Source organism: Cupressus sempervirens, chromosome 5 (assembly GCF_028749045.1).
Source record: "Cupressus sempervirens isolate cs-2001-9-10 chromosome 5, ASM2874904v1, whole genome shotgun sequence".
Lineage (NCBI taxonomy): Eukaryota > Viridiplantae > Streptophyta > Pinopsida > Cupressales > Cupressaceae > Cupressus > Cupressus sempervirens.
The window spans coordinates 400,193,608-400,208,212 of NC_143122.1; the positions used below are offsets into that span (position 1 = coordinate 400,193,608).

The 14,605-nt window shown below is 32.5% G+C and overlaps 1 protein-coding gene and 1 pseudogene across 1 annotated transcript; both read right to left on the reverse strand.

Annotated features, from left to right (window-relative positions):
• LOC149556506 (nucleobase-ascorbate transporter 5-like) overlaps positions 1-1,193 on the reverse strand; it is a 54,796-nt pseudogene extending 53,603 nt beyond the window's left edge.
• Positions 1,194-7,329: 6,136 nt separating this feature from the next.
• Positions 7,330-14,247, reverse strand: LOC149556507 (mitogen-activated protein kinase 17-like). The gene is made up of 3 exons (XM_089829864.1): positions 14,160-14,247; positions 8,074-8,378; positions 7,330-7,680 (listed from the first exon to the last, which is right to left on the reverse strand). Exons 1-3 carry the CDS (start codon positions 14,245-14,247, stop codon positions 7,330-7,332), a joined length of 744 nt encoding a protein of 247 aa, XP_089685990.1.
• Between the last annotated feature and the right edge of the window lie 358 nt (positions 14,248-14,605).

A 14,605-nucleotide genomic window follows, 5' to 3' on the forward strand; every position in this document is an offset into this window, starting at 1 on the left:
ATTGAGTTTGTTCATTCATTCTTATGGTGATTTCATATCTTAGTTTTTCGTTTCCTTGGGATTGAGTGATTGCTAGAAGTTTTAAAGGGCACACTCTGGTCCTTTGTTGTTATTTTTAGTTTAAGTATGTAGCTATTATGAGGGCTTGTCCCAATTCTTTCATTATCGACATTGACCATGGTTGGTGGGTCACTGGACCTTTATCTTTGATAGAGGGAGATCTAGCTTGTCTGGATCTTTCTTTACTAGACGCTGGTAATGTTCTACTCTTGATGTCTAGTGTTATTGTTTGTACTTCAAGTTAGCACCCGTTAATTGTTGCTTTTCTTAATAAAAAACATTATATATATTATTAATCCATTTCCTAAAATCTCGCTGAAGAAAATGAAATATGGAGTTAGTTTCCAAAAAAAGGATTATATAAGAAAAAATCAAAACAACCAATCAAATTGATGAATATTAATTTTTAGAATATATAAATTTACAAATAAATTTAAAAACTTTAAAAGTATTACATTGTGAAATTAATCTAATATACAACAAGTACAATATGATAAGAATGCATAAATAAGAGTTTGGTGTTGTATTGAATTAGTTGATTGGATGATTTATATTCTTCATAATTAATAAATGAATTGGTCGAATGACTTCTACCAAGATCGTGTGTGGCCTTTTAACTTTTTACAAAGGGATCTATGAAATCTGCAATAAAATAATTTGAAATCTTATATTTTATTAAAATTTAATAAAAATTATTAACTTGTGGTAGGAGTTCATGAATTGCTTTAGCCTCCCATGAAATTTGCAGATTGAGAGAATCAAAACAGAGAATATTTGGGAAGCATAGAAATCTGTTTATCAAATTAGAGAATTTAAACAACACACTCCATAATCTTAAAGCTACTATCTAATCTCCACACCTATCCGCCTATGCAAATACCAGCTTATCTACTTAGTAAGAAGCGTAGCGGAGTGTAATTTCATGTGTATTCTCCCATCACAGATCATAACAGGCCAAAGTCCATTTGAAGCACTGTTGTTCTAACAGGGATTATAACAAATACAAGCATATCCTGCCCTGTCACTCCAAACACACCTCCCAAAAGCGGCATGATCAGAAGATCTGCAAGTATCAGGATCGTAGCATTGCCCATGATATCCACCGCTCCAAAATCCGCAATATCCGTCGCCATAGTCATATTTCATCGACTCTGTATGGTTACCAACAACTTCAGAATTAGTATAATATGTATCTTAGAGTTAATTTACAAAAATAAATATGGACACTGCTATCTTCCTACAAATTGTATTATGACTAAATTTTAAAAGGGAAAATACAATGATTTTTTTTGAAATTTTCAATATTTGATCTTCATGATCTTTATATTTTTTATATTTTGTGATCAATAAAAAGTAAAAAAATTGAAAAAATTTCACTGTATTTTAGTAAATCTCAGATTAGCCAGTCCCAATAAATATTATTTAAAGTAAATAATGAAGAATGCATTTCACCTAGAGCAGATGCAGAAAACACCATCACCAATAACAAGAGCGGGTATGCATATCCGTTCCCCATCTGCTCAGTTAGTTAACTAATCTGTACTGAAAAAAAAGTTTAATTTTAGCACTCTTTATAATTAAAAGTCAACTAATCTTTAATGAAAAAAATGTTTAATTTTAGCACTCTTTATAATTAAAAGAAGTTAACTATTTATTTGTTTATGGCATCTTGGGACTAATGAGTACATTTGAGAAATTACAATTATTTATGTGGCTCGTTAGTATCGATGCAAAACATAGAAAACTTACATATCGGCGAGGATGGCTACAAAGCTTCGATAATGTCGAATTTGGAGTTTGCAATTGCATGCATGATCCTTTCTAATCCATTAGAACTATTTTTCTTACACGTGTGACAACGAAATGGTTATATAAAGTAAGGAAAAATATAAAAGATTGGAAGATAATGTGTTTTCAATAAAACAAATTTCTTCTTGTCTGACAGGGTTTACTTGTTCTTGTTCTTGTCTAGGTAGAATATTACTAGAATAATCCAGTTCAGATTTTTTTATTTTAATTTGGTTTAGTCATTTGGTCATCTAAAACAAAGACTTAGGTTCTTTGTAATAGTAGCACAATAATGTTTTATTAATATTTATTTTTAATAATTTAAAAAAAAAAAATTTCTTATATTTGATTGTCTTGAATAAGGTGGAAAATTATTTTTTCTTAACAAAAAAATTTAAAATTATTAACATTATAACAAGTAAAATTGTGATTTTGTTCTTAAGAATTAACTTTCTAGTTTTTTAAGTCCAATTCATTGACTGATGTTTCATGAGTAACATTCACGAATTCATCTCTTATGAAAATAAATGAAATACTTAGCACTCATCAAACTAGGTGTTGCTAACAGAGGTGATGCACTCAACTTTTTGGAAGGTCACCCATTCCAATACTACTCCAATTTGAACAAGCTTAACAATGGAGTTTCCTTTGTGAAGTAGTACTCAGATGGATGACCTTTCCAAAAGTCCATTTGTTAGCATCACCTAGATCCAATGAGAACTAAGTGTTCCATCATTTTCATAAGAGATTGATTCGTGTGAATCACTACTCATAAAAACTTAGTGTTCCATTATAAATCTACTGCTATTATAATGTTTCAAAATTTACCTTTAACAACCAAATATAAAATCTACCTCAATATCTCCAACTCTACTTGGCTTTTGAGTCTCAAGGTTTTTCCTTTGAAATGCCACATTACATCTTGATTTTCACTAAAATTCTCTACAGATTCATAACAGTTAGAGCTTATTGGTATTATTTGAAGTTAAGTTTCAGTGACATTGAATACCCTACGTAAAGGGAATATTGAATGGAAAATTCGTTTTCTCCTTGTGAATGTGTACCAAATTAATGTAGAATCCAAGAAGAGAAAGGGAATTGCAATGTCCAGTTGATGATATAACCCAGGCTTTCATTAGGTAAAGGGAAATGACTCATCATTAAGTTAATCTAATTTCCGAACTAGTCATTGTTGTAAACCACTCTTAAACATCATTCTTAAAAAAAATTAAGTTTTGGAAAATATACTTGTCAACTTTGATTATTTAGCACTTTTAGTCTTGGAATGAAGCTTAGGGTCTATTTGTTTGCTGGAATAGGAATAGGAAAATTGGAATAAAAAATGTTTTCTTTGTTTGGTACCCCAAATTAGAATAGGTGATAGGCAAACATATTCCAATTTTGCCCCTAAAATGAGTATATGCCCATTCCAAAAAATAGTTGTTATTGGAATAGGTCATTCCTACTCCCAATCTGAAAAAAAAATAAAAATTGTTAATTATTTTTAAAATTTTAAAATTATTTTTTATAACAATTTTTTTATATCTATTTATTTAAAAAATAAAATAAATTATATTTGTATTAATTTCAATGAATAAAATAAAAATAAAAATAAATTAACCGTATTACTATTATTGAAAAAATTAACTAAAAAATAACAAATTAAAAAAAAAAAAATTTTAAAAGAAATATTTTTGAAAATACAAAACTTAACCTAATCCTTATTTCATTTTTGTACAACCAAACAATAGATTACTAGATTAACATATTCCTAATCGAATTCCAAGTGAACCAAATATGATTGAAATTTGCTCTTTTCTATTCCCATTCTATTTTTCTATTCTAATTTTCAATTCCTATACTAGCAAACAAACAAGCCCTCCGTGTGTCAAGCACTCATTTCCATGCCAAAAACACATTGTCTCTTACATTACATTTTCTTTAAATTTAAGGTCAATGATTGGCTATTACCACGGTCTTGCTTGAGGACTCGAAATAATAGCAATTAATGATTCAACCTCAACACTAAAATCAATAAATTTTAGTGAAGACAAACAACACCCATTATTAATCATTCAGAATAAACGATATCTATTTATGTTCAGCTGAAAGTTTGACTCACTTATAAAAGAACTATCAAATTTCTTGAGATGATTAATAGGTAATCAACATTCAAGTCATTTAATATTCTGTTGTTAAATAAGGCTACCCTTAAACATCTCACACTAAGGAGAAAATTAAACTTGGAAAAATCAAATCAGCTTTGACTATTTAATACTTTTGGTGTTGAATGAAACTTAATGTGTGATGTTCAATCAAATACTAACAAAACATAATTGATCTAAGATCCCAACTAATCTTGTAGCTGAATAATCCTAGCAAATAAAATGCCAGTGCATGATGAATCGTGAATAGCCCAATCAAGATTTCAGTTTTTAAAATATTTTCCTACTGTTGCGATTGTATAGAGAACTGATCCCAGCTAATGGAAAATAAAGTCATAATGTCTGAAATAAAAACAATAAAAAAGGGTATCTAATAAAAAGAAAAAAATGATAGTTGTATTTTTAGAATAAAAGTAGAATATTTTTTTCTCCAGCGCATACCAATCAGGCCAATACCAAAAGATAGGTCAAGAAAACAAAATGATAATGTTCTAGTCTGAAAGAAAAATATAATTGGCAAGTCCCATAGCAACGAAGCATGATTTGAATCGGTTCGACACTAAAAACAAAATGCTTTTCCAATAATTCACGAGTATTGAATAATTTATCAGTAAAACTATTTTCTCTTCTTCATTTGCATCTAAAATGCTAAAGCCTAATCAGCTCACAAGCAATCACAATGCTAAAATAGAAGGGAATAGAAGTATGCAGTTAGGGCATAAATGTTTAATCATAAAAGTATTTCTATGACTAAGAGATAAATAATGGGACTTTTTCACAAAATTCTAATATATTTTTAATGAATAGGTGCCGAGATGGTACTAAGTTGGAATCTAAGGTATGGTTACTAAAACTACTAATTACATTTTGGTGTGCAATGGGTATCCTAAAGAGATATAGAAAGCAATTAGAAATTTTTTTATCTAATTTTCTACATAATATTTTGAGAAAAAAATTGATATATTTAGTGTCCATTTATTTTATTTTGTAAGAGGTCCATTATTACATCATTTACTAAATGTTCATGTTTGTTTAACAAACACCACAAGTGAAAATTTATAGATTGAAATAAACTATATTTCACTTATAAGATTCAAAACAGTTTTGCAAAAACTTCTCAATTAAAATGATCAATAATCTCTCTCTATTTTTCAAAATATATAATGTCTTCCTCCATATTCCTTACTCTCTCCCTTCTCAATTCCCTCTATTTTACATCTCCATCTATTTTGATTCTCTCAAATACTCTCATTCCTTCCCTTACATATTTTATATATAAGAACAACCATTAGACAACCACATAGACCCCTAATGATTTACATCAAAAATATAAGTAACAACATAACAATAATTAAAAGTACTAAATTTCCTTCCCTTACATGTTATTAACCTTAATAAATAATAAAAAATACTAATCAAAACATACCTTCTCTCATCATCAATCTATTATTATGTATTAATGATCTCTTATATTATGATTTATTACATTTATAACTGGGTGAATGCACAAAGTTGGGTCTCAATTCCGCGGAAGTCAAATCCACGAAATGAGACCTCTAAGAAATGGGTCCCTGATTTTAAAAAATGGGCACCTGTTTTTGGCTCGGGTGCCCAACCCTAAATTTAAAAAACGGGCACCCGTTATATTTAAAAATCGGGTACCCATTATTTATTTTCAAAAAATAGGTACCCGTTTCACAAAAAATTAAAAATTTGAATTTTTAAGAAACGGGCACCTGTTTTTTAAAAATAACCCGTTTTTTAAAAGTAAAAAATGAGCACCCATTTCTTAAAAATTCATTTTTAAAAATTTTTGGCAAATTTTACATGCCGCTTTTAGCTTTTCAAAATGGGTACCCATTTTTTGAAATTCAAATAATGGGTGCCCATTTCTTACAACATGAGGCAGAATTTTTTTTTCTTGCCTTGGATTTTGGTTTGGGACAGGCTTGGTGAGACCAAGCCTATGCCTTGGCCTCTCAACATGTGGCTAAGGCATTGAATTGACAAATTCATGCCTTGCCATAATTTTTAGAGGGTCTTCCCGATCAAAATTTTTTACGAAACAAAAATCCATTAGAGCTCTCACTGTCCTAATTCCAAAAATATAAATTTTATAGAGTTATGATTTTATTTACTATTTTTTAAAAAAAAATTTAATCAAAGGTGGTACCTAAATGTAAAATAGCAATGTTCACTAAAACTTTAATAACTTTTTTATTTTATATTTTTTCTTAAATTAATTTATATGTCATCAATCTACATTCAATTCTTTTGAAGTTAAAAAAAAAAAAAAAAAAAAAAGTTTAAAAAAGTGAAATTTTGATTAAATTATGGTGTCCATACACGAGAGGTTTTAAAATTTTCCTTTACAGCCAGTTAAAAATTAATTAAAAAAAGATTATTTAAAAAATTCAAGAAAAATATTCTCATCAATCTTTGGTGTGTTAGGTAACTCCATTTAAAAGGATTCGCAAAAATTCATTCATTTGTGTCAAATTATGGTGTCCGTACATGAGCGTGGTATGGTCCTGAAACAGGCATTTTGAAAAAGTGGTTTTTAAAGATCCATACCAAAAAAATAACATATGGGTATATAAATAAATTACATATTCAAAAAGAAAATTCTAGGCACTACAATTTTTATTTCTGAAGTTTTTTTATATTTAATCTCTAAATGGCTCAAATTTTTGCATCAATTGACAAAATATTTCAAAAACGGGAAAAACACTTCCACTGTTTGGCCAAAAGTGAGACCCAACTTCTTGCACTGACCCAACTTGTAATGATGAAAACAAATAGTATGGAATGCTTCCTTTTCATCACAACAAACAATAAACAATAAACTAATACAAAGACATTCAATATCATACCATTGTTTATGGATTAAATTGGAAGTGTGCTTTGAGTTAATGGCTATGATTAAAAAAAGGTTAGAACTTATTGTAACACATACCAATGAATCAATAGAATTTTATTGGGACACAAATAAATGAATGTATGTGTATATATTATGCATTTTCTATTTCAAAGCCCTTTGTAGTGCTAAACAACAAGTCAATGAGCTTATGATGCTTTGTGTTTTGTATTTCTTCATCGTTAGTATCGATCAAGGGAGGATTCACATTCTTTACTTTGTTAATCTCATCACGCTTAAGATATAACATTCCTGCAAGACTTTTGACTATGAGATCTACAACATATTCATGTTGGAGAGCCTCCTTAATTGTAATTCTATTAGTAGGCTTAAAACAAAGCATTCTCCCCATGAGATCAATTGCACTTCTATCAAACAAATTCTTGTATAAAAATTCCTTCAAAGGTTTTGTGGGATGAAGGGAAATTCTTTGCAATGCTTGATGGAATAGAGACATTTTCTATCCTTGATTATTTCTGACAGCTCATCTTCATCTGGTATTTGTATTATTTTAGTAAACTCTTTCAGGTTTTGAAAATCAGTTTCATCATCTTTTACATTTGCTAAAAGAATTCCCTTTGAACCCAACTCATTTACCAACAAAAGCTCTACCAAAATGTATCCCACAACCCACACATCTGTTGCAGGGCTATAATTGAAGTAGTGTTTATAGATGTCATACCCAAAAAGGTGTTCAGGGGCTTTGTAAGGTGCTGAAGCCACAAATAGTATCATTTTTGGGGAAAGCTTCTGAGATATTCCAAAGTCACACAGCTTTATTCTTGGAGGGAAGCTGCCAAACTTTTTAGGGTTGTTTGAATTTGTTTCACTGACCAAAATATTATGGGGTTTTAAATCTCTATGAAGTATTCAAGTAGCATGCAAATACTGCAAGCTTCTTAGTATCTGATAAATAAGAATGCCAACAAAAAGTTTAAGTGATGTAGAAGATCAATGAAAGGAAATATATACATTTGAGTCATAAAAGCAATATTGAACAAAGGCGAATGGTTTAAACATCCACACTAAGATTTGATTCCTAGACTAAAAGTATTAAATAGTTAAAGTTGACTTATTTTCTTCAAGATTAATCTATTAGAAGTGAGAGAGAGAGAAAACTTGGGTGAGAATGACTTTAACAACCTTGGGCTTGAACTTGATTCCCTGAAGTATATGAGCCTCTTTCAAATCCCGCAAACTCAATCTCATTCTCTCCATCACAGCATAAAACTCCCTGAATTCGTCCACACATGTTGCCTTGTTTATGATGCCCTTCACTTTGACTATAAAAGGATGATGAAATTTTCCAATGATTCGGAGCTCTCGAATGTATCTTTCCATGGTTTTTCTTACTTTGTCAGAAACCATCATCATCTTGAGGGCAATCATTTCTTCTTTCCCATCGCCATTTCCATATTCACATGCAGAAACAACAACTCCATATCCACCTGCACCCAAAACATTGCTTAGCGCATATTTCATGTCCAACTCAATCACTGTATGAAAATCTTTGGATGCAATGTTGTTTTCCCAAATGCATTTGTTAGGGTTTCTGCATAGCTGTTTCTTAATGGCAATCCCATTTTCCTCATTCCTTCTTGCTAACCACTTTTTTTTTTGGCAAAAGTGGATGAGCCACTAAATATATATACTATTAAAAGCTAGTTTAAGAGCTCAACCGGGAAAGAACAAGAAAGAAAACCTAGCATTATCATAATATGTACAAGTGACAATCATCGATATTTATAATATATTATATCGATGAGCAAAATCTAGCTTACAAAATGTGGGAAAATTGCCACCAAAATTTGAAATTTATCAAATTTTTACATTTTCAAAAACATATCGAACAACAAGCATGAAGGACTTAAAATCAACCAAAAATACCAACATTTTTTTAGAAACATGCCTAATGTTGGAAAAATTAAACTCAAAAAAAGAAGGTAGCCTTAAAACTATCATTCTTCCATATCCTCACAAGAGGGACCCTCAACATAAGTGGAAGCCATACCAAGTTGTAGAGAATAACTCCAACCAAAATCTGAGCATGGTAAAGGAGCAACCTCCCAGCCTGAATCTGAACCTTCAACGACGACATCAAAATTACCAGTGGAAGGAGATAAACCTCAAACTGTGGCTTTGGTGTAGTTTGACTAAGAATGCCAGTTTGTTTCTTATGTGGTAGGATGTTCTAAGCCAAGAGCATTGGAAGCCGGAGTAGACCAAACACCTAGTTCACAAACAAACTAGGTTGGGGGGGCCGAAGGTGTCACCATGTGAGAAGAGATTTCTTATGTATGAGAAATTGGTAAACCCAAAATGTCGAGCAATACAAGTCATGTTTCCTTCACACCCTCAACCAGCTAGTGGCCCAAAACTTGTGTCGTGACTTGCAAAGTCTTTGTCAAGAACTGTGGGTTATGCTTTTTGAAGAACTTTTATAACACCTCAAGTGTTGCCATAGCCGAGCATGTTTCTACATGAGTAGGGATCTTGGAAAAAATCCACCCACCAGGGCATTTTTGGCCCACAAATCGTAGTTCTAAATTGTTTGTTTCAACTTATTTTCAGCCCAAAATTCTGGTTGGACCACCTTGATTGCAATAATTTCCATCCACGATGTTGACTGGAGTAGGTCCATAGCATTGGACATGAATATCGAGACCAAGTTTAAAGGAAACAACACATGTATTGAGGTTACAGAAAAGAAATCATCCCCAATGACGGTGTGAATTGCATGATGATTAGAGTGAGAGTGCACATTGAACATGATATCCAATGTCGCATCATCCAAGGGATGTGAAAGTGCATCTTCTTCCAATGTCGACTGAAGCTTAATTCTAAAATTTTTGGGGAGGATGTTTCGATGAAACTAGTAGTAGGAATCACATTTCACACTAGCATCATACACTCGAAGGATATGAATTACCTGCTTCCATGTGAGTAATAAAGGAAATGCCACCGAAATTAGAACCCAATTGCAACTATAATGGATGAAATACAAAATTGATCAATGTTGGATTTGATCAATGCTTGAAGTTCCTTATTTTTATTAAGAAACGATTTCAACTTTAATGTCATATATGTGATCCCATCACACCCTATGTTTGAGAGTTTTTGTATTGCTCTTGCCATGTGCAAAAAGCCACGCGACCAAAGTGAAGAAAAATCATACTCAGGTGATGACAGCTAACATGATGTTGAGTAGTGAGGAGAGAATTTGCAAGACTTACCATAACATCACACATGCTAGAAAAGGGTAATAATTAATGATTGGTACTTAATTCTGACCCATACTTAAGTTTTCAAGTTGATTACAACTCTGTGACAACTAGTCACTCGGCCAACACTACCCCCTTGATCATCATTGTTGCTCACTATCATCACACTTCCAATTGATGTTCGACAAGAACTCGATCACCATCCCACCAATTGGTGCCCAAAAAACACTCGATCATTACTGATCTGAGTCACTTAGCAAGACACTATGATCAAAAAACTTGGTCAACAGTAAGTCAGAGATCACTCAGTACGCACTATGCCTAAGTAACTTGGCAAGAGCATCCCCCTACCTTGCTCGGCAAGCACCCAACATAAACTCGGTCTACACACCTCCACTTGATTCCTAGTAGACACTCGGTTATCACTAATCTGAGTTACTCATTAAGACACTATGATCCAATAGCTTTGTCAACACTAAGCTCGAGTTCACTTGGTAAACACTATGCTCGAGTAGCTCAACAAATGCATCACCCTACCTAGCTCATCATGTACTCAAACTCAACAAGTATTGGATCTCGACAAGTGTTGAAGCTTGGTAGTAGTACTAGGGCTCAACAAAGATTGAGAATTCACCACCAATACAAATATAAGAAATAACCAATTACTATTCATAGTCCACAATCTCATTAGAAATCAGTTTCTACAAATCTTTGTAATGCTCAATGGATGCAAAAGGTTGTAATGTAAAAGTTGTGATCCCATTACAACCTAAATTGGAGAGATAATCTCACTAACCACTTTTCTGTGTCATCCATGCTGATAAAATTAAATGTGTATCTAATATCAACTTCAAGGACTTTCAACAAATGAAAAATGGCTCTATTGTCTACAAAGTCTATCAATATTGCTCTTTTATTTGATGATCCCATTTATCAAATGACACATTCTTTGGGATCAATATGGTTAGACAAAATGCTTTAGTTTGATAGATATTATATTGGAAGTATCTTCCTTTTGTTTGCACTAACTTGCACCTTGAAAACAAAACTCTGCATTAACTACAAATATTTACAATATTTGATTATGATATTGAATTGGAGACAAATGTAATGGAAGAAATTGGGATAACATTATTTTTTGGATGTTTCTAATATTTAAAATTAATATAAATAGTTTTATATTATGATATGTTAAATATATATATATATTTAATTAGAAAGAAGATATGGATGGAATTATAAATTGAAGAAGGGCTTTGAAAGAAAATAAAAATTTGTACATGTGAAAGAAACATAAACGAGGAAACATCAAAATTTCTATGGGAAAAATATTTAAAAACAAACAAATGATAAAATAAAAAATCCATATCAAAGAAATATATTTTTAAAAAACTACTAAAATCAAGAAGGTTTAAAATCATGCGTATGATAGGCTAAAAATTTGTGGGACCGTATTTATTGACATGTTACTTTTTTGTAAAACCGTCAATATGATGCTGAAGTTTATAAATAAACCATCAAATTTTATTATAGAGAATGTTTTTAAAATAAACTATATAAGTTGGGTTTACTAGTTTCAAATATTTGTGTGCAAAATATAAATTTGGAAACTTTCTTAACTTGGCATATATTGTTGATTTATAATGACTTTCTTGAATTTTTTATTACTTTTTTAGAATGTATGAATTTAGAAACTTTGAGATATGAGATTTTCATAAATATTAATAATTTATAGGTTAATTATATTAGTTTTTGACAATCAATGTTTATATCAAAACTTAAATGAAATGCCTTACTATGATCAAACCATCATAAAGAAGCAAGATGACACACATGATTGACCATCAAATTCCAAGATAACTTCAAATTAACAACAACGAAAATCTTAACTCAACTAAAAGATGACTTATAGAATAAACCTGAAAATGGTCACACTCATGTCTTCTTCATTTCCTATAGAATGACCCAAGCCCTCCTTGCTATTATGTTATTTTGTGTGATGTGGATGTATAGCATCAAGCTTTTGTGTGATGTTTGGAATCATTTCAGACGCCCATAATGGTTCTAGTTTTACCTTTGGACATTGAAACCCATTTTAAAACAACATAAAATTAAATACAACTTCTAATAGGGCAATTTGATTTGAAGCATGCCCATGAGAGAATGGGCCCAAGTTATGTGTCTTAGAACTTGCTATACATTACTATTACAAACTATATATTTGGAAAACCAAAATTAAAATAATTTTTTTTTCTAGTTTCAAAACTTTTGTAGAAAACTGGTAAGGAGGGGATATGGTGATGGTAAGAATTATTATATACAACACTCTTCCTTTATCACAACTATTGACTTTGGTTGCATTCTTAGATTTATATATTGATTCTTTAACATCTAAATTCTTCTAGAACTAGAGATCTAACTTGGAAAGCCATAATTCTCTAAGGATGCCCTTTCCATGAGCTTTGTGTAGAAGTTGTGAAAACCAACTTCACAGATTGCCAAGATCAAATGCATGCAAATAACCTGCTGAAGAGAAACCAAAAAAAGAAGGAAAAAACACAGCTTGGAAAAAACAAGATGAGAGAAAAATTGTATTCCAAGATTGATTGATTGAATTCTTGAAAAAAGAATTACAAGAGTTCAACCTTAAAGGTGAACGAAAGCCCTAAAGCCTAAAAAAGCTAGGTTGCACAATATAATTAATATAAAATATTAATTATATGCACCTAAGAGATAACTTAATTAATTAAATCAAAGCGATTTAATTAATAAGTGTGAACAAATAATTACTCTAACACCCCCCCCCCCCCCTTAAGTGAAGCTTACAAGGTAAGCTAACCTAGCACAACTATGAAAGTAGGAAAAAAAATGGGTCCCGGCAACAAGGCCTAATTAGGTACCCAAAACAAGAAAATCTCTGTGAACTATAGACAAAGGAGAAAACCCAGTGGGAAAAACCCCTCTCCAAAAAGAGATAGCAAAGAATGTTCTAGAAGATAGGAACAAAGAGAAGATCATGAAGAAAACCACTGAAGCAGAAGAAGCCACAAACTCTATCAGAAAGAAACTGCTAATCTAAAGATCCTCCATGGAAATAGAAGTCACAAACCGAGAGTATCTATATGGTAGGTGATCCATCTCACCAAAATGCATAGGTAGCCAACCACTACAATTGCCTAATATATAGGATCAAAATACTAAATACATAGCTCACTCCAACAAACCATCGAACCAAGGAAACATTAGAACCAACAATATAACCCCCCCTTAATGTAGATGGGGTGAGGTGACAGGCAACTAAAAAGATGGGCCAAAAATCTCCTACAAACACATCGAGAGTGAGGTACAAACACCTATAAAGGCACGTGTCACCAACACTACATGAGGCAAAAGAGGAAGAGGGCACAAAATCGGCAAACAACTATCCCCCCCCCCCCCCCCCCCCATGGCACTTTATAAAATAGTGCAAGTACAACAAACCACAATGATGAAAAAGATCTCGAAATGCAAGAGTGGCACTTTATCTCAGTATGTTTGCATAAAGATGCTTACAAATGATATCAACAATGATCAAAATGGGAAAAAAGCTGATACAAAATATAGTACAGCCCAAAAGAAGAGATCCCATGCCAACAAAATGATCCCCAGACCTGAAATACCCAAGATATCCATCATAGAGCAAAAACACCAAAAATATGATAGAAAGAGCATGGGGTAGAATCTGGAAGAAATTACATCATTTCTAAAAAGTAGATAGAACCAGCTTTTCAAAAATATCAGGTTTTCAAAAAACAGAGATGGGATGCACAAGAAATGCTCGCCAGAGTCAAAAATAGAACTTTGGACTTTAACTACAAAAATAGGAAACTAAACTACATCAAAACAAAAAAAATCCTACACCACTATCTCCATCTTAGAACCAGCTTTCTAGTGCTTCTTTCGGATCAGAAAAAGACCTTCGTATGCTCAAGATATGGCCAAAAAATTGTGAGTGGGTCAAAAAAGGACCTGGAGTGCTGGCAGGAATGCTGATGCAGGATGATGTCATGCTGATGTTATCAAAACTGTAGCTTAAATTTGACGGCCTAAGGGCCATCGTAGCAAAAAAGAAGGCCATGTGGCAGTGGCACATGACATCCATGTGGCGGTGCTAACTAGACTTGCTAACATGGCAGAGGCCACGTGGCAGATGCCAACATGGCACCTGTGCCACGTGTCAGCTACAAGTTGGTTCAAAAATTCCACGTAGGTTGCTGAGGAGGCGGAACCATAGGAGGGTGACAACTGGATCCGGCGGCACCCCCTAGAGGGTGGGGGGTCGATGGCGCAACTGTGGCCGCAAGGGCAATGGCCAGACCGCGATGTCGCACTGGCGACAGCTGCGCACGAGTCGAGCGCAAGCGATCCTCCGGTGGTGCAGGGGTGGCCGCCGGGTGGAGCGGCCCAAAACAAAT